The sequence below is a fragment of the Solanum verrucosum genome, unplaced genomic scaffold, assembly GCF_900185275.1.
Source record: "Solanum verrucosum unplaced genomic scaffold, falcon-dt-bn FXZP01000268.1, whole genome shotgun sequence".
Classification (NCBI taxonomy): domain Eukaryota; kingdom Viridiplantae; phylum Streptophyta; class Magnoliopsida; order Solanales; family Solanaceae; genus Solanum; species Solanum verrucosum.
The window spans coordinates 2659294-2680339 of NW_026019957.1; the positions used below are offsets into that span (position 1 = coordinate 2659294).

General features: G+C 33.6%; 1 protein-coding gene and 1 non-coding gene across 2 annotated transcripts; one reads left to right on the forward strand and one right to left on the reverse strand.

Annotated features, from left to right (window-relative positions):
• The first annotated feature begins 16182 nt into the window (after positions 1-16182).
• On the forward strand, positions 16183-20512 carry LOC125814666 (pectin acetylesterase 8-like). Its single transcript, XM_049494138.1, has 13 exons — positions 16183-16250; positions 16591-16712; positions 17288-17370; positions 17672-17801; positions 17900-17979; positions 18075-18161; positions 18246-18370; positions 18472-18532; positions 18884-18937; positions 19019-19096; positions 19300-19405; positions 19812-19957; positions 20172-20512. Exons 2-13 carry the CDS (start codon positions 16592-16594, stop codon positions 20262-20264), a joined length of 1164 nt encoding a protein of 387 aa, XP_049350095.1. The 5' UTR covers positions 16183-16250; position 16591; the 3' UTR covers positions 20265-20512.
• Positions 17385-17484, reverse strand: LOC125814765 (U6 spliceosomal RNA). The gene has a single exon (XR_007442131.1). It is a non-coding gene; the product is annotated as a U6 spliceosomal RNA (small nuclear RNA).
• Positions 20513-21046: the final 534 nt, after the last annotated feature.

Genomic DNA, 21046 nt, shown 5'->3' on the forward strand with positions numbered 1-21046 from the left:
TTCTTTGAATGCTCCCCCAATTCGGTGCTCGATACTACTCCAAAAAATGTACTGGCTCTTATGTTTTTAAAACATATTTATTCCTGCTGATATGAGATAATTACTCAAAAACTAGCCCGAAGGCTCTTTGGAAATCTCAGTTTCCAATCATTTTTAAATGTAAAAACATTTCTTTAAAACTTCTTTAGGAATACATAGTTCCTTAATAACTTTGAGAAATAAACCCAACTTTAAACTCTTTACTTTACTTGTACTCTTGACTTGATGTGAAACTCTTAACTTAACAAGAAACTCTTAACTTTTGACTTGACTTGAAACTCAATACTTTTGACTTGACTTGAAACTCGAGTCTTAAAAATGAAGCTAAAACATTCAATAAAGACTCTTGAACAAATTTAAAAACTTGCTTTGACTTACTTCACTTCTAAGCTTAACTTTTAACATCACTTGACTTCTAACTTTACTTGACTTGGAACTAACTCTCCTTGAATTGAATTATGAACTCAAGGGTAATGATTTGTGTTTGGAAGGACCCCATGATGATTATGAATAATTTAGGACAGCTAAACTTAAGAAAAATTTTGAAATTAAATTCTAAAAACAGAACAGATTTTGTTGACAGAGGGAACACAGCCGTAACGCAGACTTGTTTCCTGAAAGCAGCCTGACTTTTCTCTTTCATGTTGCCAACTCTAAACTCTCTTCACTTCAAAGGTTCTTTTCCCAAACACTTGGGGTCATAAACCCCTCAAGATACAGTGGATTCCACTCAAAAACACAACCAAATCCTGTCCTAAATCACCAAGAACTTCAACAACACAACCAACAACTTCAACAACCAAAATAAATCTTTTCTTGGAATTAAAAACGAATTGGTGTGCGGGGGTATAAACCAACCAAGACTAAGGATTATAAAATCCCTCAACATACAAGAGATTCAACTCAAAAACACAACCAAATCATGTCTCAAATCAACAAGAGACTTCAACAACACAATTAACAATATCAACAACACAACCAATCTTTTCTCAATAATAAAACGAGTTTGGTGTGTGGGGAAAGAATCAACCCATCACTATGAACTCACATACCTATTAGGGATCACCCCCGATGATTTCCACGATGATCTTTGACGGAAACTTCTTGATCTCCTCTTCTTCTTCTCTTCTTCACTCAAGAACCCTAACTCTTACTCTTTTAAAATGGAACAAAAATGATCCATAATCAGTCTAACACAACAATATAACCTCAAAAGAAATGATTTGTGAAAAGACCAAAATGCCCTTAAATTTCCGGACGGACTCCCTGCCAACTGCCTAACTTTCAAAGTACATAACTCGCTCATACGAACTCTGAATCGAGCAAACTAGGTGGTGTTGGAAAGATCGTTCCAAGGGATTTCCAAAAATAACTGGAACTACTCCTGGATCATTCTGAGCTAGGAGTTATGACTACTCAAAGTTGGCCAAAAACTCACTGATTTCCACACTTGGCCAAATTTCCAGATTTTGAATTTAGCTAAATTTCCAGATTCTGAACTTAGCCAAATTTCCAAATTCTGAATTTTTCCAAAAATTACTACTTTCAATTTCAAGCTTCTTTATATTCATTTTAAATTGTCGAATGTTACATTAGGAGCAAACAAAACTCCTAAGAATTGAAAGAGTGGTACGATATACGAACGAAAGTGATATTGGCTTGAATGGATAAAATTAGAGTATCGAGAAAAGCATGATGGAGCGATTTCCAGCTTAAGAGTGCAGAATCCAATAAGAAGCAGTAATATTAGTAGCCAAGTTTAAATGAAAAACGGTAATATGAGTAGCAAAGAATTTGATAGGGTCTTTGTTGCGATGGATGTAATCACAATAATCGTAGCCGAGAGAAAGATTGATCTCGCCTGTAAAATGTCATTCTCTGCAAATCTGTATCTTGTAATATGACTAAATAAAGTGATTAGAGCAGATATATCAAATAAACGGTAAAAGTAAACATGATGCAATTTCCCATATCGACAATGATGTTTTCCATAAGACTGTGAAAATGATGTCTTAGGCTATGATGTCTAGGGCCATGATACGTAAAAATTATATCCTTAGGTCATGAAAAATGTTGTCTGCGGGCCATGAAAAATGATGTCTTTAGAGTATGACACCTTTGGAACATGATAAGCAGAAAGTAAATCCTTATGCCATAATATGACGTCCGCAGGCCATGAAAGATGCTTTTAGACCATGACGCATTCGAAACATAAGTAATGAGTAAAGAAAGCGTATTTGTAATTCGGGCATCTGTTGATACTTGTAGCTTGATTGGAGTTTATTCGGGCATATGCAATTCTCGAGCACCATGCAATCTCGAGCACATGCAATTCGAGCACAATGCAATCTTCGGGGACAATACAAATCTGGCACACTGCAATCTTCAGGCACATGCAATATCGGGCACAATGCAATGTTCGAGCTCATGCAATATCGGGCACAATGCAATTCTCGGGCACATGCAATATTGGGCACAATGCAATTCTCGGGCACATACAATATCAGACACAATGCAATCTTCGGGTACATGCATTATCGGGCACAATGCAATTTTCGGTCACATGTAATATCGAGCACGATGCAATCTTCGGCCTCATGCAATATCAGACACAATGCGATTCTCGGGCACATGTAATTTTTGAGCAAAATGTAGTATCAGGCACATGCAATCTTCAGGCATAATGCAATCTCGGGCACATGCAATTCTCGGGCACAAATGCAATCTCGGGCAAATGTAATCTCGGGCGCAAATGCAATATCGGGCACAATGCAATATCAATAACAAATATAATCTCGAGCACAATGTAATCTCCGAGCATAATATAGTTTTCGGGCTTATGCGATAATTGTTTGAGAGCATAAACCTTCGCCTTTTAGAAGGATTGAGTGTCATATGTTGATGAATTCAGAATATTGTAGCTTTGACCCCTCGTCCTGTCGTAAGAAGTGGGTGCAGTTGAATGTTGATTTGTCAGGATTGATGTGGAGTAGTTTGACCCTTTTGTCTGATTAGGAGGACAGTGTACCATTTGACTGGCGATTAGGCTTAGTATAGAGTAGTTTGGTCTTTCCCCTTGTTGGAAGGACAATGTGCCATTTGTTGGAGATTTTCGAGCTTTGAATAATGTAGCTTGATCATTTTTCCTATTGAAAGGACGGAATGCCATTGATTAGCGATTTGTTATATCAACACATTGATCTTTCAAGTGGTGTAGAAGTTGATTTGTCGGGCTTGATATGAAGTAGTCTAATCCTTTTGTCTGATCAGAAGGATAGGGTACCATTGATCGGCGATTGTCGGGCTCAAAATAACTTGGTCTTTTATCCTGTCGGAAGGATAGTATGCCATTTGACTGGCGATTTGGGCTCAATATAAAGTAGTTTGGTCCTTCCCCTTGTTGGAAGGTCAATATGCCATTTGTTAGCGATTTTTGAGCTTTGAATAATGTAGCTTGATCATTCTTCCTATTGAAAGGACGTAATGCCATTGATTAGCGATTTGTCGGATATATCATCACATTGATCCTTCAAGTAGTGTTGAAGTTGCTTCTTGTATATCTACCTGTCTTTTTTGTATTCAAAGAAAAATAGTTAGTTAAAGGGAGGTTGATCTGTATCCTTGATTTGACACAGTATGCTCCTCTGATGTCTGCTAGAATGTCTTTTGAAGTTCTGTCAAAAATTTTGAGGTCCCCTCAAAATTTCCTGCCCCAGTGTAGAGCTTTTGCTATTCTGATTTTTTTTTTTTTGTAGATTGTAGCTTGATTGCTGTGAATTTTGATATCCTCTCACAAATTTTGTCCAGTCCGGAGTTGTGTGGAAAATACGCTTTTGAAGGAATTTTTGAGACCTTCTCAAAAATTTTGCCCCAGTTACTGATTTGTGAGAATAAATGCTTTTGAAGGAATTTTTGAGTTCCTCTCAAAAATTCTACCCCAGTATCATCACTTGTCAGAAATGTCCTTCTAATGAAATTTTTGAGACTCTAAAAATTTTTGTCCCAGTATTATAGTTTGTAGGAAAATGTTCTTTTGAAGGAATTTTTGAGACCCTCTCAAAAATTCTGCCCCAGTTACACAGTCAAAAGAGGAAAATGAAAATTTTGTATTATGATGAGACCGAACTCCAATATGAGCGCCTACGTATCCCCTCTTAAACGAGAATCAGGTCTGACGTAGTTCCAAATACAAGAGCATAAAATAGAGCATTCTTAACCAATATTGAAAATGACAGATTCTGACCAACTTTATTGCCCATATGCTAACATGAGTATTTTCCTTGTCAGAAATTGACGAAACATGATTGTAGAGAACTTAAGCTCAAATGGCATAAGTCTTTATTGGAGAGTGCTTCAAATGAACTTTGACATGTTCACTGTTGGGATTCCGTTGGCACGAAGTTCTCCAAACATATGATCTTGGTATCAATTAATTGTTGAATCTTATCTTTCAGATCACAACATTCTTATATGGTATGTCCTTTCATCCTTGAGTGGCAAGCGCAAAGCTTAGCGGGTTCAATCCACCTTGCACGTGTATTCATCCTTATTTCCCTGATAGGAGCGATGTAACCAGCAATCCTCAACTTTTCATAGAATTGATCTATAGGCTCAGTCAAAGGAGTGTAAATTTTGATAGGCCTCTTCTCAACATTGAATAGATTTTTGTGAATATGTTTTTGAGTGAGGGTTTTGACATTGTGAACATGATAAGTAAGATTTTGGTATGGAGGCAATTGATATGAAGGAGTTTGATATGGTATGAGCGGCACACAATACTAATGGACTTGGTATAGAGGTGTCTGATATTGATGAGCTTGTAAGGTAGGACTCGGCAGACGCGGAGTGAGATATGGAGGTTTGGATGCATAAGCATGATGTTAAGGAGGATATGGGTAGTTTGGAAAGTGAATGTTCTTTGGAGGCATTTGAATGATTTTTGGTTGATTTTGAGAAGTGGGGTAAGTTGGTGGAGGATGAGTGAGTGGAGGATCATCTAGGAGAGTGGCTTGACTTGTGACAGGCGACTTATCTATGTTTGTCTCCAGAGTGGGATCGACAGAAAGTAACATCTTGGCCAACCACGCATATCGGACACTTCTTCTTCTAATTCCCTTATTTTCTTTTCCAAACGTGAGATCAACTTGCTTGGAGGATACTCATTTTCAATGGTTTTACCCGAAACCTTCTCATTAGTTGCATTCCTCTTTCCTTTGCGGTTCTCATTTGGAAGAGAAGGAAAAACGTCATTTGATCGTGTGTGGTAAACCATGATCTACAGATCAACCATTGGGAAAGGGTAAAAAAAACATTAAAACCAAAGGAAAAACCCAAGTTAGACCGTTGCATAAATTGAGATAACAAACACACTGTTTTAAGATAAACGCCCTAAATGCAAGGAGTCTCGTTGAGCCAGAGGTAGGTCTAAGACGACATATAAATGATGCACAATAATTAATTCAAGCCTTGTTTGCCAATTTGGAGTTTAGATTAGAAGAAATAAACAAACTTTATTTATTATAGAATTTGAACAATACATCATAATTGAAAAAACAAAAAATTGAAATAAACTAAGGGAAAATGGATAACAATGGGAAAGTCATCCTAAAAATCTGAAATCTTGAAGATATTGGTTCCAAGAGCTTGGTGCCAATTGACTTCTTGTATAAGGAGCGCCTTCTTGCTCGATCTTCAACACGTTGCATGCCCATATGTTTTTCCTTTCATCAGTGAGCCCATAGTATCCTTCCTCACTCAATTCTCTGTCTTTGAACTCTTTTAGAATCCATATGTAATACTCACGTGTGCATAAGGCCTGTCGTGCACCCATAGGAATGGTTAACACTCGCTCCCATATTCGGAGTATGTTGTGGACTTGCGGACTCTCTAATCCAAATTCGTACTTGAATTGCTCCATGTCGGATCGGAGTGGTATTACTTGAGTACGCCCAAATTGGCGGAGCACTCGAAGAGAAGTGTATGGTTGAACGCCCTTTAAGGCAATAAGCTCAATGAAGTATCGGTCATTACCTCTTACTATTGCATGAGGGGTGGACAACCAATGGAGCTTCCATTGGATGCAGCCGCTTTCGAGCTTTGTCAAAAATATCTGCCAGTCTACAAATCCTACAGGGGCATTGAAAGCTACCATTCTTCTTGGATGATTATCAATCTTGTTGCCATAACCAAGAAAAATGTCTACCACATCAGACCATAGGTAGAAGTGTTCAATAGCCCATAATTGCAGCAAAATATTGCATCACTCGAAAAACATTCTACCGCTAACGCATGCTGACAGACTCCTCATTATTTCCGCCAGGATCATAGGCACTATGGTTTTCCTAGGTTCGCCCTCTTTTTGAGCTAAATCTGAAACCACAAAACCCAATCGGGTGTCGATCATTCCCCTTATTTTAGGAAAAACAAGGGATCCTAATAGGGCAATGACAAAGGCATTTAGACGATATGTTTCCCATTTCTCAATGGAGCACTCAAATTCATCACTATAAGAGTAATAACTATCATCTCGACCAAATCGTGAATACAGAAAGTCGAAATGAATCCACCCAATGTCTAAAGAAGGCAAGGCTGAACTTGACCTTATTCCTAGACTTCTTAGAAACTCCCTCGACGACAGCTTATATGGTACCATCATTTCACACTCATGGTATGAAAGGTCGATGAAACCACTTATCTCCTCAATCGTTGGCGCCAAGTCAAAATCCACGAATTTGAAGACCATCCTCATAGAGTCCTAAAATTCTAGCAAGACCCTAATCAGGTGAGGGTTTGGTATGACAAAGATGAGGTAGGTAAGACTGCCCAACAGCTGACGAATCTCTCTTTCGCGATACCTCTTAATGTCAATCCACCAACTCTTTAGCTTATAGTTTACATCTACGACCATTTGCGGGTTTGGGGAGTTGAAATCCATGACTCTGCAAACAAAACAACAAACAACTTCTAAACTCCATTTTGTCAAAGTTTGGCTTAATTTAAATAACGTGATCACATTGACACATAATTATGCAATTTATCTAAAGGATGTTGGGGCCCATTAGACGATAGAATGGCTACTAATTATGCGGATTGACACCAAGGGTCAAACCACCTAAGACTTATGCAACATGTATGACCTAATTAAGATTTCTAAGAATTGGCTTGACACGGACTTGAAATGGATTCTATGCGAGAAGGCTCATGGTTTTCCGATAGTAAAACTATCTGTTCCGTCCACGTATATACCGACTCTCTACAATGGGTATTTGAAAAGAATTGGAATAGTTGTGAGAGGTGCAAAGACACAAAATCACGGTAACAAAATAAAAAATAAAAAGGAGGAAGATCCCAATTGGGAGAAGTATGAGCGGAATGTCAGTTTATCAAAGCGATAACATTTAGCAGTTAGATTGAAAGCGATAACATATACACAGTTTTAAAGAAAACAATAAATAAATAAATACATAAATAAACATATATACATGTAATAAATCCAACAGATAAGAGAAAGAGTATGAGATTAAGCATGAAAGTGATCACATAAAGAAAAAAGGGAATGGGCGAAACATGAAAATAAACAAATAAGGAGAAGAGAAAAGGGGAGTGAAACATGGAAAATACGATAAATAAGGAAACAAATAAACAAAGAAAGCTAATAACAACTTAACATACTAATAACCAAACAAACAACGAAATAACAAAATAAATCTCATATAAGTTAGAACCTAATATCCCCAGCAGAATCGTCATTCTGTCGCACCAGTTTTTTCTCAAAAACAGGTTTTGGTGCACGACCTAACAACTCTTTTGGGCTTTGGGTTGGATTGAATAGTCGTCACCTAACGAATTAAGGCACGTTAAGACACCTATTTAACCTAATTAAGTCTACCTAAGGTCAACGAACCAGAGATCGGATAAGGGTTCAAATTACCTCGAGGGGAAGGTGTTAGGCATCCCTCGAGGTCCACAATATGGGTCCCGACCGTATTGCATGCAATTTATGTGGGATTTACAAGTAACATTAGGCGTGCAAAACTATGTGATAATATAATGTTAAACAAATATTAAACAGTTAATAAAGAGATAAGCGAGGAGACAGAACTATTGCAAATAGATATAAAAAATAATTTTTATTATTTTATTTAAACTATCCCAACAAGTTATAAAAATAAAATACATAGAAGGTAAAGGGAAAGGGAGACTCTGAAGGACTTTACGGATCAACACTCGACTTTCTTTATTTCGATCGACTTTTCGTAGGGACAAACAAAACCAAGGTTTGTCATTAAAACCGAGTCGATGTCATTATCTTCGTAGGGTCTAAACTACCTCTACCCCACCATCGCATGCATTTGGTCTCTAAGAGGTGCCTATCGTCCCCGCTTAAGGTCCAAGAGGCATTGAACTACTATTCGGGTGAATTTAGACTAAAATAAACTCCTAATAGGCCCACCTGGACACGAAGTCAAACAAGTTGGACGATCATTTAGCACGTAAAGTCTCAAGTTGGCATCTAAATTTTATTTAAACATGCTTGCAAACACAAATCGAGTGAAAAGGTCGCATACAAAGTGTGTGGGCATACGACACCATACAATAAATAATTAACAAGTAAATAAAAAACTATTAACGAGCAGATTATTATAAGGGGCCAAAGATTTACTTAATTTAATTATAATCTGAAACATGACAATTTCAAACAGGCACTTATTTATTAGCTGGTTTTAAGTGGCAAAACACTATTCAAAAATGCAGAAATTATTTATTTTATTAATAAAGTGTGCCAAAATTATTTATTAATTGATTAAAAGTGGCAAGACAATTATTTATAAATGCAAAAACTAAAATATTTCGGGAAGAATTTAATCAGGGCATATTTTAAAACTAAAACATTCAAGAGTTGGTTCATTTATATCATGAAACAGTGACAAAAAGTGAACATAATACAGAAAATAATTTCATATACAGATTTGGTCAAGCGCAGATTTTACTTAAGATAATCAAGGTTTTATTATGCTGGAAATTAGTAGCCTATGGACATGATATCTATGTGAAAAACATGCAAAATTTATTTAAAATTAATTAATTAGCGAACAGTCACTAGGATTAATTAATTGAAACGATACTACAACTATTAACTTCTGATTAATTAAGCCAGATGGTGACAAACAAAAGTTAGCAAATTATCCATTAACAAAAATCTGAACCTATTATCTAATCATTTTTACCAACATGATTTTCAGACTTATAGGCATGACGTCTAGCATAATAATTATTTAAACCTAATGCAAATACTTCACACAATAATGTCAAGGTTATTTAAATCCTATAAACATGATTTCTAATCAGGTAGTAAGCTTATTTTTATGACTTTTCATATGTTTAAAAGAGAGAGATGCGATTTTATCCAACACGACACTAGATAACCATTTAAAAGTCAAACACATTCAAATTATTAATATTATGCTAAATGTGTTATAAAGATTTTAAATTATTTTTAGTACAAAATTAATTAACATTAAGAACAAGCAATCAACATGGAACATGCTTACAATTTAGACAAACATTTAAAAGACATAAAATATCGGCAAGATCATTTTTTTTAATTCAAGTTTAGAGCAAGGAATGATCAACAATTAAATCATACTCCTATAGGCATGCTTTTCCAACAACAAATAAGTTGCGATAATATAACAATTAGCACATAAATCCCCTCCCCCCCTTTGACAATCCCCAAATAAATATCATATATAGAGAGTTTTAGAGTTACAAAATTATTACACAACTAATACTTAAATAAAAATTCAAACATTAAAAATAAATTAAAATAAAGGCTCCATCCAAGCATCCCTTCCCACGGCGACTCTTCAAACTCCTACACTTATTATGAACCTATTATATAAAGGAGATAGAGGAGTACTAACATATAATACGACAAAATTTATTTAACAGGCAGAAGAGATACGCATACAGATTAATACACGAAGTAAACATTCACACTCAAACAACTAGTAAACTCAGAAAATATAAACATCACAAAAGAGGGAGAAGGAAACTAACCCGGACGCTTCCTTTATTATTTCAAGCATACACATAATACGGGTAAAACAAAAATTAAACTAGTGGAAGGAACTAACCAATTATGCAGAATTATTTATCAGCAATGAAGACCAAACTTAATCAGATACTAGACCCGAACACAGCAAAATCGAGTAGAACAGCCCTCTTAGAGTTCACAAGACTCTTAATTCTTTAAGAATATAGAGTAATATTTTTTAAGTATTCAAGAGCAAGGTCTGTCCTCTCGTCATAATGAGACTAAGGGCCACTTTATATAGTAGCAAAAAAAGAAAAAAAAAAGCACATAATACAAGAAAATAAATAATTTTAGGAGTCAATTTAAAAAAAGTTTTCCTAGGGAGTATAAAATCAGACCCACAATCCTTTTTTTTTCACTACAGAATAATATTCTTACCATAAATAATCCATAAAATATGCCTAACTTTCACTAAGTCGATTAGAAAAATTCATTTTAGATTACACATTACAAACAGAAGTTAATATTTAAGGGAAAGAAATAACATACAACTTAAATCAATATTCCATATTCTCATACACTACACAATCTTACCAAGTTAATTATTAATAGAATAAGAATCAATAAGCAACAATTATGGAATTTCTTTTTATTTTTTCCTTAATACAGAAAAGGTAAAGTCGGCAGAATATAACTACAATATAACATGATTCAAACTTTAAATATGGCTAATATGATCAATCAACCCAAAAGTGAATTAGTAAAACAAAGTTTACCTTACCAAGAGCTACAAAACCTGTCCGGGCCAATTAATCAAATACCATATCATTACAAAGGAATTACCATTTAAGGAGGGAGATAATTAAGGTCCAAAATTATAATTATTCTACCATTTTCAGCAATTTCACGAATCCATTCAATGGACAGCCATAAGATGATAACAATGAAAAATACAAATTAACGCATTAATTATCCGTTTTAGCAGAGAACCAAAGTTATTACCATAAATACAATGGGCATCATAATCTGTTAAGATCCGTCTTAAACAAAACCAAAATATGCCGAAGTGGTTGCCGTTTTTGCCGGAGACGTGGGTGACTGGTGGCATGGAGCAGCGATGGTTACTGCCCAATTGCTCTCGCGGCTACTGGTTGTTGTTTGCACTAGCCAAAGCGGCTGGCTTTCGCCTTCGCCTGGGTCTCGCTGCTTCTGACTGTTGTTGTTGTCGTTTTCGCTGGACTGTTCAGACGCGAATAAAAAGGAGACGGGGGGAGTGGAAGGAGAAGAGGAAAGTGAGGGGAGGAGGGCGACGGAGAGAGAGAGGCAGCCACTGGTTGCTGGTTGTCCACGTCGACGCTGCTGCTGTTGGAGCTGGTGTCGTCTGGCGTTCGCCAGTTGCTGGCCGGAGCGAGCTTCGCCGAAGCTGTTGTTCGCTTGATTGCCGTCTCTTGCCGGAGCAAGTAGGAGAGAAGAGAGAGGGGGCGGCGGGTTTGCTTGGAGTGGAGAGGAAGAGATGAATAATCTTTTAGGGTTTGGAGTCTTTAGATATTAAAATAGGAAGGTTAAGGAGAATCGATCTGGACCGTAGGATTAGTTTTAATGAGCGGCTAGGATTTAACTTAAAAGATGGACGGATGAGATGGGAGTTGTAATGGCCAAAATTGCAAATAAGATTGGACTAGAATTGAAATGCAAAGGTGGTTATTATTGAAATAAAATTGAAATTGAATAAGCTAGAATTGAAATGAATTAGAATAGAATAGGCTAACAATTAAATGATTTTGAGGAAATTTGAAGAAATGCTATCCAATTAAAATACTATAAAATATTATAATTAAAATTACTTAAATTTTAAAACATTTGAATTATTTCGAGTTTTACTAATAATTTAAAAATATTTTAATAGTATTTACAATAATTTTTATAAAGCATGCATATTAAATATATAATTTTTAGACAAAATAGATTAAAATTTTACACTCGACGTATTTTTTAAAAATACGTATTTAATCGAATAACATTTCTGAAATTGCTAAAGGTTGGTCAAAATTGGGTGTCAACAGCGTGCTGCCTTCTGCATAGTGACGCCACTATTGCTTTCCGTCTATTTGACATTGTATTTGACTCCGTGAAGACGTCGTGTACTTGCTGCTGCTGCTGGGCCGGGTCGGGAGAATTGGAATAAGAGTTGGCTGGAAATTCAAATGGAAAGGGGAGTTATTTGGTGGGCTGGATTTCTGGAAATTGTTTTGGGTTGACTGGGAGTGAATAACAAAGGGAAACGGGCTGCTGATTTGATAAGTAAAAAGGCCCAAAAAACTTGGTCTCCAAATGGATTGAATGAAGTGTTACATTTGGCTATAATTGCAATAGAAATTAATTAATAATTTAGCCAAACGGATTAAGGAGGTAACCAAAAAGAATTAACATTAGCAAATTCGGCTAGAATTCAAAATAGGACGAATTAATATAATTCATTTATGAGCTTCTTAATCTTAATGAAATAAAATACTCAATTTAATTATAAACTAAATAAACCGAAATTATACTCATAATTTAAACTAAACTAATTTAATAAAATACTTACTAAAATTAAGATTTTTTTTAGACGATTTTCAAATATTTAAGAAACACTAATTACACATATAATTATAAAATACTATAAAAATCGACTAGACTTAATCAAAGTAACCTTGAGAAATATTTGAATTCTATAAAATTAATTATTCTAAATTGTTTGAAAATTGAGAAGCTCGTGAATTAATTCATATCGGGAAGGATCAAAATTGAGTGTCAACACCATGACCAAAAATATAAAACTTAAACCGGATTGCCTTAGGGACAGTAGCGTGGAACTTGAAGTTTTTTTTTCTTTGCCATCCTTTTATTCCAACCAATGATTGGCTCATTATGGTCAATCATTGGCCCACCATTTCTATTAATTTAGCACCCATCGTTACCATTAATTTCCAAAACAACTCACAACCCATTTTAACTAAACATACAGCAATTTCACCTTAATTTCCCCAAACTCTTAATGAATTAAAATATTAACTAACATAAAAGAAAAGTCTCATATCATAGTAGTGTTTCATCCGTCAACCATAGCAATTTAACCAATACGCTCTAGTCCATCAATATATATTATAATATATGCAACAATCTGTACAAGAATAGAAAAATTAGCTTCACATATACATATTTATTTATTTACCGAAAATATTCCTTGTTCCTGCCACACAAGTTCTCCACGAACTTGAAAACACTTGAACTATACGCAAATTATTAGTTTTATCTTCAAACTATCAACAATCTTAAAAACACCCCTACTTGATTAACTGAACTTACATATATCCTTAATTTAGCAACATGAGTGAAATACATCTCTAAATTCTCATCAAGTTTAGGAATACTGTTTTCAACACTTCTCTCAACTTTTTATAAGAGCCCCACACTCGTACAAAAGTTCAAACCACTTACTATATCATGTGACATACTCCCTCCGTCCCATTTTATGTGGCAACATTTGACCGGGAACGGAGTTTAAGAAATAAATGAAGACTTTGAAGTGTTTACCAAGTTGTCCTTTAAAAAGTAGACTCACTTTTCTCTCCTCATAAATGTATTGAAGTATTATCTTTAAAATTAAGTGGGACCAACAAGGATAAAAGATGAATTGTACCTTTAAATACTTACCATATAAGAAAATGTGACATTCTTTTTGGAACTGACCAAAAAGGAAATGGTGCCACATAAAATGGGACGGAGGGAGTAATTAAATTGAGTTAGACAAATAAAAATATATTTTTAAAGTTATTTAGAAGATGAAGCTAATATTTCAAGTCAAATTTTATTTTCAATAATTTTTTCTCAATGATCAAACGTCTATTATAGTATTATTTTTTTTAAAAAAAAACTCTATAACAAAGAAAAAAAGAAAAGACATCACTCTATCTCTCAATTTTCAAATTCCACTTCAACTGTTTTGTCTATTCATTGAATGTAGAACGCGTTAGCTGATAATTTTTGTCTCTACTTATTAGCAGCCATGGTTTTTGACTCTACTTATTAGCAGCCATCTTTTTTTAAAAAATATAAATAATATATTCGATGTAGTTCTACTATAAAAGTTAAAAATTATATATATATATATATATATATATATATATATATATATAAAATTATTCAATAGATCGTTAATTCAAAAAATATATATTAAAACAACTTAAAAAGAGAAAATACAAAAATGCAGAAGTAACGATAACAACTTATTTACTGTATTTCTATACGTAAAAGCCGAAAAGGATAGTGCTTATATAGATCTTGCCCATTTTTTTGAAAATAAAAAAGAATAATTTCGATATTAATTTATAAAAAAAAAAATTAAAGCAGAGAAAACAGAAAAGTATAGAAATATTAATAACAATAACAAAATAATATCATAATCGAACACAAAAAATAACAAGTGAAATTAGTTTTTTAAGCCACTTACAAACCTTTTTTATGTTTGATAATTTTTTTATAAGAAATCTCTATTTATATATATAAAAACATTTTTTTAATTCAGTTTATAATTCGCCAAAAAATCTTAATTCCTCGAAATTAACAACATTTATTTTTCTTAAACAAAAAGTACATAATTAAATCACTTCGAAGAAAATGTGTTTAGCGAATGAATGTGTGTCGGAAGCTTCTTTTTTTTTCTCAATAATTTAATTTCTTTCTTTATTCTGACATATTAAAAAAAGCCTTTATACTATATGCACTTTATTCTTCATTAAAAAAATGAAGAAAAAAACAGCTTTAAGGTTGGATTTTTCTCGTCTCTTTCTTCAATTTGGATATAACAAAACAATAATTTTTTGAAAAGATTCTTATTCTACAATATAACATTAAAAAAATGAGTAAAAAGCATGTTAATTAAGATGGAGTCTTTTTTTTTTTTTTTGGATAGGTGAGTTTTTGTGAATTGAATTATTTTTCTTGATATACTATTTATATATAAAGTTTGATACAATGTTAGTGTAAATATATTTTTGGTCAGCGATGAATTTAAGATTATAAAATTTATGAATTTTTACGAGAATTTCAAGTTAATATGTAAGAATAAATAATTTCACAAAGAAATATTTATAAATATGTAGTTAATGTCTTAATATATATAATCTGGTGATTTGAGCAGAAGTAATTGATTTTCTATGAATCTGTATGATATATATTAGATTCGTCATTGTTTACGATGTTGTTTAATATTTAAACAGTTTCTAGGGATAAATTTTCTTAAAATCATATAGCGTATTTAAAATAACAAGATAACTTTTTTTAAAAATATATATATATTTTACATATTTTAAATTTAAAACTACAAAGATTTAAATATCTCTCTTATACTAAGTACTACTTTACTAAAGGAAGTTTTTAAAGAAGCTCTCAAAATACATCTTTTGAGAATCTCAAACGTACAATATTTTTGGATAAGTTTTCGTAAGAATTCTTCAAGAATAGTACAACTTAGTAACTGTTAAATGTTGTCGACGAGGTTGTAGTGGAGTAGTAAAAAATTATTCATCTTTAATTAGAAATTTTGGTTGAGTGTCTCTAGATAAAAAGTCGCCTTTGCCCTTTGTTAAGCCGTGCTTTATTCCCAATATAAAATTTTCTTGCACGAATTTAAATCTAATCAAACTTCAATATGAATACTGAACTCCAATATGAAACAAAAAAACGTTAAATGTTACAAAATTAGGTCAACATGTAAATTAATTTATGACATTAAATTACATTAATAGTGAAAAGAACTCACAAGTCATTATATATAAATAAAAATACTCCCTCCATTTTAATTTATTTATCCAATTTTTAATAAAACGTCCTTTTTAATAATATTTTAACTTTACTTTTTAAATTACATATTTAAGATTACAAAATTTAAATGATATTTTGACAACGTATTTTTAATTTAAAAGTCTTTATAATTTTTTTAAATTTCGTATCAAATCAAAATCAGACAAACAAATTACAACGGAAGAAATATATAACTTTTTCTTTTTTAGTACTATAAATATATGCTTCTACTCTAGAGTCTCATCCACTATAAACAAATTATACTGCAGATTTCAACACAAATAATTCATTTTCAGATTTTTTTTCTTCCTCAAAATCTTTGCTATTCCAGGTAATTAATCATATATATTGAACTAATATTTCAATTCTGTATTTTTAGTAATTTTTATTTTGTTGGTTCTGAAATAGGCTTGTTTGATTATTCTTTGCATTTTATGTATACTATGTTTTAATGGAAAAAAGAAAAAGAAAGTAGTAACATTAATGGTTAAAAAAAATAAAATTTTTGCTAAAATTGTAATATAGAAAGTATATTAAATGATCTTACTAAAAAAAAGATGTTTTTCTTTTCTTGGTTTTAAATTTTTAGGATTTTTTTTTTTTTTTTTTTTTTGTTTTGTTGGTTATTTATATATATATTTTTTGACATAATTAGTAATTAATATATGCAGGATGGTAAAAGGGGCAATGCAACTATGGCTACGTGCAATATTTACTTTGCTAATTGTTTTAATTACTGAAGGACATCCAGTTGATATTACTTATCTCCAAAGTGCAGTAGCTAAAGGAGCTGGTAAGTTTTTTTTTTTTCTTTTTATTTTCCCAATTAGAGTCAGAGCTAAGATTTTGAGTTTACGATTTTTGGATTCTAGAAAAGGTAGCTTAGTGTGTTTCTAATATTAGTTATACACAAATACATGGTTAAGGTAAAGTGGACATATTTTGATTTTGATGGCAATGAATCAAAAGTAATTATCCTTCTTTTTTTTTTTTGAGTGGGGGTTGGGGGTAACACGTAGAGACGGAATTAAGATTTTGAGTTTATGGATTCTGAATTCTAGAAAATTACATCTTACTAGGTTTTAAATATTTTATTTATACATATTAAGTGGATTTTTTAACACAAGCCAAAGCGAACCTGAACTCATAAACAGAATTGTAGCTCTGACTCTAGATATAAGGTAGAGTTGCGGGTTTGGCGGAACCCGTGACTTTTGGTTCAAACTTTATATATATTTTTTGTGAAAACAAGTATAGATGGCATATAGATTCAACTTTAGAATTGGTAACGTCTAAATCCTGAATCCACCTTGGATTCCGCGAAAAAAGATTCAAGAATGTGAAAATGTCAATGTTGTGTTTTTGCAGTATGTTTGGATGGAAGTCCACCAGCATACCATTTTGATAAAGGATTTGGAGCTGGAGTTAACAATTGGCTTATCCAACTTGAGGTTCGTCTCTTTATAACAATTTGGATATATCATTTCTCGATTTGTTCGTATCATCTTTGTTAGGGGCCATGTTAATCATCTCAGTATTGTTCCAATCATCTCTGTGGTTCGTAGTCTTATTTCAGTCCAATTGTTAGCCTTTTCCCCATTCAAATTCTTGAACTAAGATAGTCGAGATATGTGTAAGCTGTCCTGGATACCCCGTTATCAAAAACGAGGGAAAAAAAACTAGATTGAACTTTTGCTGGTGATTTTGGACTGCCTACATGAATTTGCATTTGAATTCATCCGATGACTTCAGGGAGGAGCATGGTGCAATAATGCCACGACTTGCCTTGAACGTACAAAAACACGATTGGGATCATCGAAACTAATGTTAAAGACAGTGTCTTTCTCAGGAATTTTGAGCAACAAGGCTGAGTTTAATCCAGGTAAAGCTTTTCACCCTTGTTCATATACATCGTTTTAACGCCGCCTTTCTATTTTAAAAAAAACACTATTCTGATTGATTGTGTTTTGGAAATTGTAGACTTTTACAATTGGAACAGAATTAGAATTAAATATTGTGATGGATCATCCTTTACTGGTGATGTTGCAGCAGCCGATCCGGTAATTCTATGTTAAAACACTATTCAATTATTGATTTGATATAAACGACGAGTTGTGCTAGTATCGTTATATATGGACATGTTGAATTATGACAGAAAACAAAAGTATTCTACAGAGGAGCCAGGATTTTTTCAGCTGTTATGGAGGATTTCTTGGCTAAAGGAATGAAAAATGCTCAGAATGTACGATCGATGCATCAATCGGTTACAAATTATTGCAGACGATTATATATGCTCGTCGTGATAGAAAGTTTTTTCGAATTGTAGGCTATTCTTGCGGGATGTTCAGCTGGTAGTTTGGCTGCAATTCTACATTGTGACAGATTTAAAGGTCTCCTTCCACCGGATGCTAAAGTAAAATGTCTCTCAGATGCCGGTTTCTTTATCAACACGTAAGCGTTCGTGTTTGTTATTTTAATCATGGCCAACTCTCAATTTTTTTGAGAAATTTAGATTTCCGATTTTCTATAAAAGAATTGGTTCTCTGTTGCAGGCAGACTATTTCTGGAACCTCTCATATCGAACAGTTCTACAGTGAAGTTGTTAACACACATGTATGCTTCTTTAACCTATACTCCCTCCAGGATCCGACGCTCTTTCCTTTTTTAGTCAGTCTCGACCCTCAAAAAGAATGACAACTTTCTATATTTAGTACTAATAATATCTTGTTTTAGACGATTTTCTTTCTTTTTTAGATTTTGTGCCCAGTCAAATACCTTCACATGAATTTGACGGAGGGGTGATTCTCTCTCACATATAATCTGCTCGTTATAAATATGTCCTCTTCATACCAAAAATGATGCTCGGACCTACAATGAACTATAAAATTTCGTGGAAAGTCACTAAGGAAGTTCTATAGATTCGATTTTACTCGTACTAAGTCTGTTACATTATCTTGGATTCAGGGTTCTGCGAAGAATTTGCCTCAATCGTGTACCTCAAGACTGAAACCGGGATTGGTAAGAGAAGTTGTTTTCACAAAAATATATCTTTCCCTTATTTGATGCATCATCTTATGCGAAAACACCGCTATGTTGCAGTGTTTTTTCCCACAAAACGTTGCGCAACAAATCCAGACACCACTTTTCCTAGTAAATGCAGCCTATGATTCCTGGCAGGTCAGTTCATGTCTGAAATTTATTTACTTCTGTAATAAAACCAAAGTTCCACATGAACGTTTTATTATTTGGCTTTCCGCTGCATTAGAATTTAGTCTTCGTTATCACGAAGTCATTTTATATGTAGATACACTATATATGAAGTCGTTTTGGCTCTTTAAAATTGTTGATTTTTGCTCATACTTTGTTCTTAAAATTTTCAGATAAAGCACATTTTGGCTCCTGAGGTTGCGGATCCTCATGGAACTTGGCGCAACTGCAAGCTTGACATATTGAATTGCTCGTCTACTCAACTCCAAACTATGCAAGGTTAAGACTCTTAAGCCCTTTGTTGTTCCTTCATTCACTCGGAGTACACCATTAAGCTATCGATCAATGGGAATTCAGAGTACCTATATGTTGGTTATTGAATTGTGTGATCATATCATCTAAAACCTTAAGTTGTTAGTGGAGAAAACATACTTTTATTATTTAATTATATTTTCAATACGCCCCCTCACATGCACACCTGACTCTTCCTACCACGGGCCACACATGCACACCTGACCAGATTATAGTAAACAACAATATCGAATCTGCCTGTCCTTTGTGTGGCTAACACTTCAAACTAAAATAACTAGTTGTAGTAAGCATGAAGACGCTAAATTAAGTGTAATATTTACATTTAGAAGGTGTCTTTTACACTCTGTATCTAATACATGATGTAATTTCTCAGCTTTTAGGTCAGAGTTCTTGAAAGCATTGAATTCACTCGGCCCTTCCTCAACGCGAGGGTATTACATCAATTCTTGTTACACACATTGTCAAACCGGAACGCAAGAGACATGGCTAATGGATGACTCACTAGTATTATCTGGCACGGTACGCAAAATTATTTCAAAATTACATTTATTATACACAAGCTTCTCTACCCTGCAAAGATAGATAGGGGTAAGGTCTGCATACACTCCATTCTTCTCAGACTCCACTTGTGGGAATATACTGGTTATGTTGTTATTGTTGTTTATCTTACACAAAATTCTGTCATTCCGTTATAGACAACTATTGACACTTCCAAAAAATTGTGTTCTTACAGACGATTGCCAAAGCAGTTGGAGATTGGTATTATGAAAGAAAACGATTCCAAGAGATCGATTGTCCTTATCCCTGTAACAAAACTTGCTTTTGAATAGACTGCTCGTCCATTAGATACGGATAACATAGATGATTGATGGAGAAGTTTATCAATACACACAAAAGACTTGCAAATTTTCTTTAAGGGGGGAAAAGAAAAATATGGAATTGAAGAAGTGTATCAAATATGTAATACAGTAAGGGAAAGCCAACTCTGCACCGAATTGTGTGTTTTGATTTCCCCATAGAGAAACTATTATGTATCATTTTGTTTGAGGTTAATATTATGTATCTTGTTATAATGTGAAAGTCCATAATTCTTGGTGCATACTACTCCCTCTACCTCTATTTATGTCACACTTTTCGCTTATTCAGTGTCAATTTGACTAATCTTCGAAGCTAACTGAATACTCATATCCTTTGTTTCATATCTGCTTTGAGCAAACAAAGATACCAAAAGAGGAAGTATCATCAAATGAAATGAAATTAAATATTAAAGTCTAGGATGGACCTTAATGGTGTGCAACTCGACTAATTCCACAGAATACCTCTACCTCCCACAAGCAACAAGTATCACGTCACTTTGTCTACCAAAGCTAGGATAGGTGGGAGGAAATCTCTTCATCTATTGTTTTTTGTTTCTGCTCGAATTGAACTTTGAGACGTCATGGTTTTTAACCGACTTCATTGATCACTATCCTAACAAAGGTAGGGGTATGGTGGAATAAGATAGAGATACATAATAGAAATATGATCTTGAAAATAATGGATCAAACATGGACAAGCAAAAATAGATGGAGACAATATATCATATAAAAGGTGGAATAAGTAATTCAG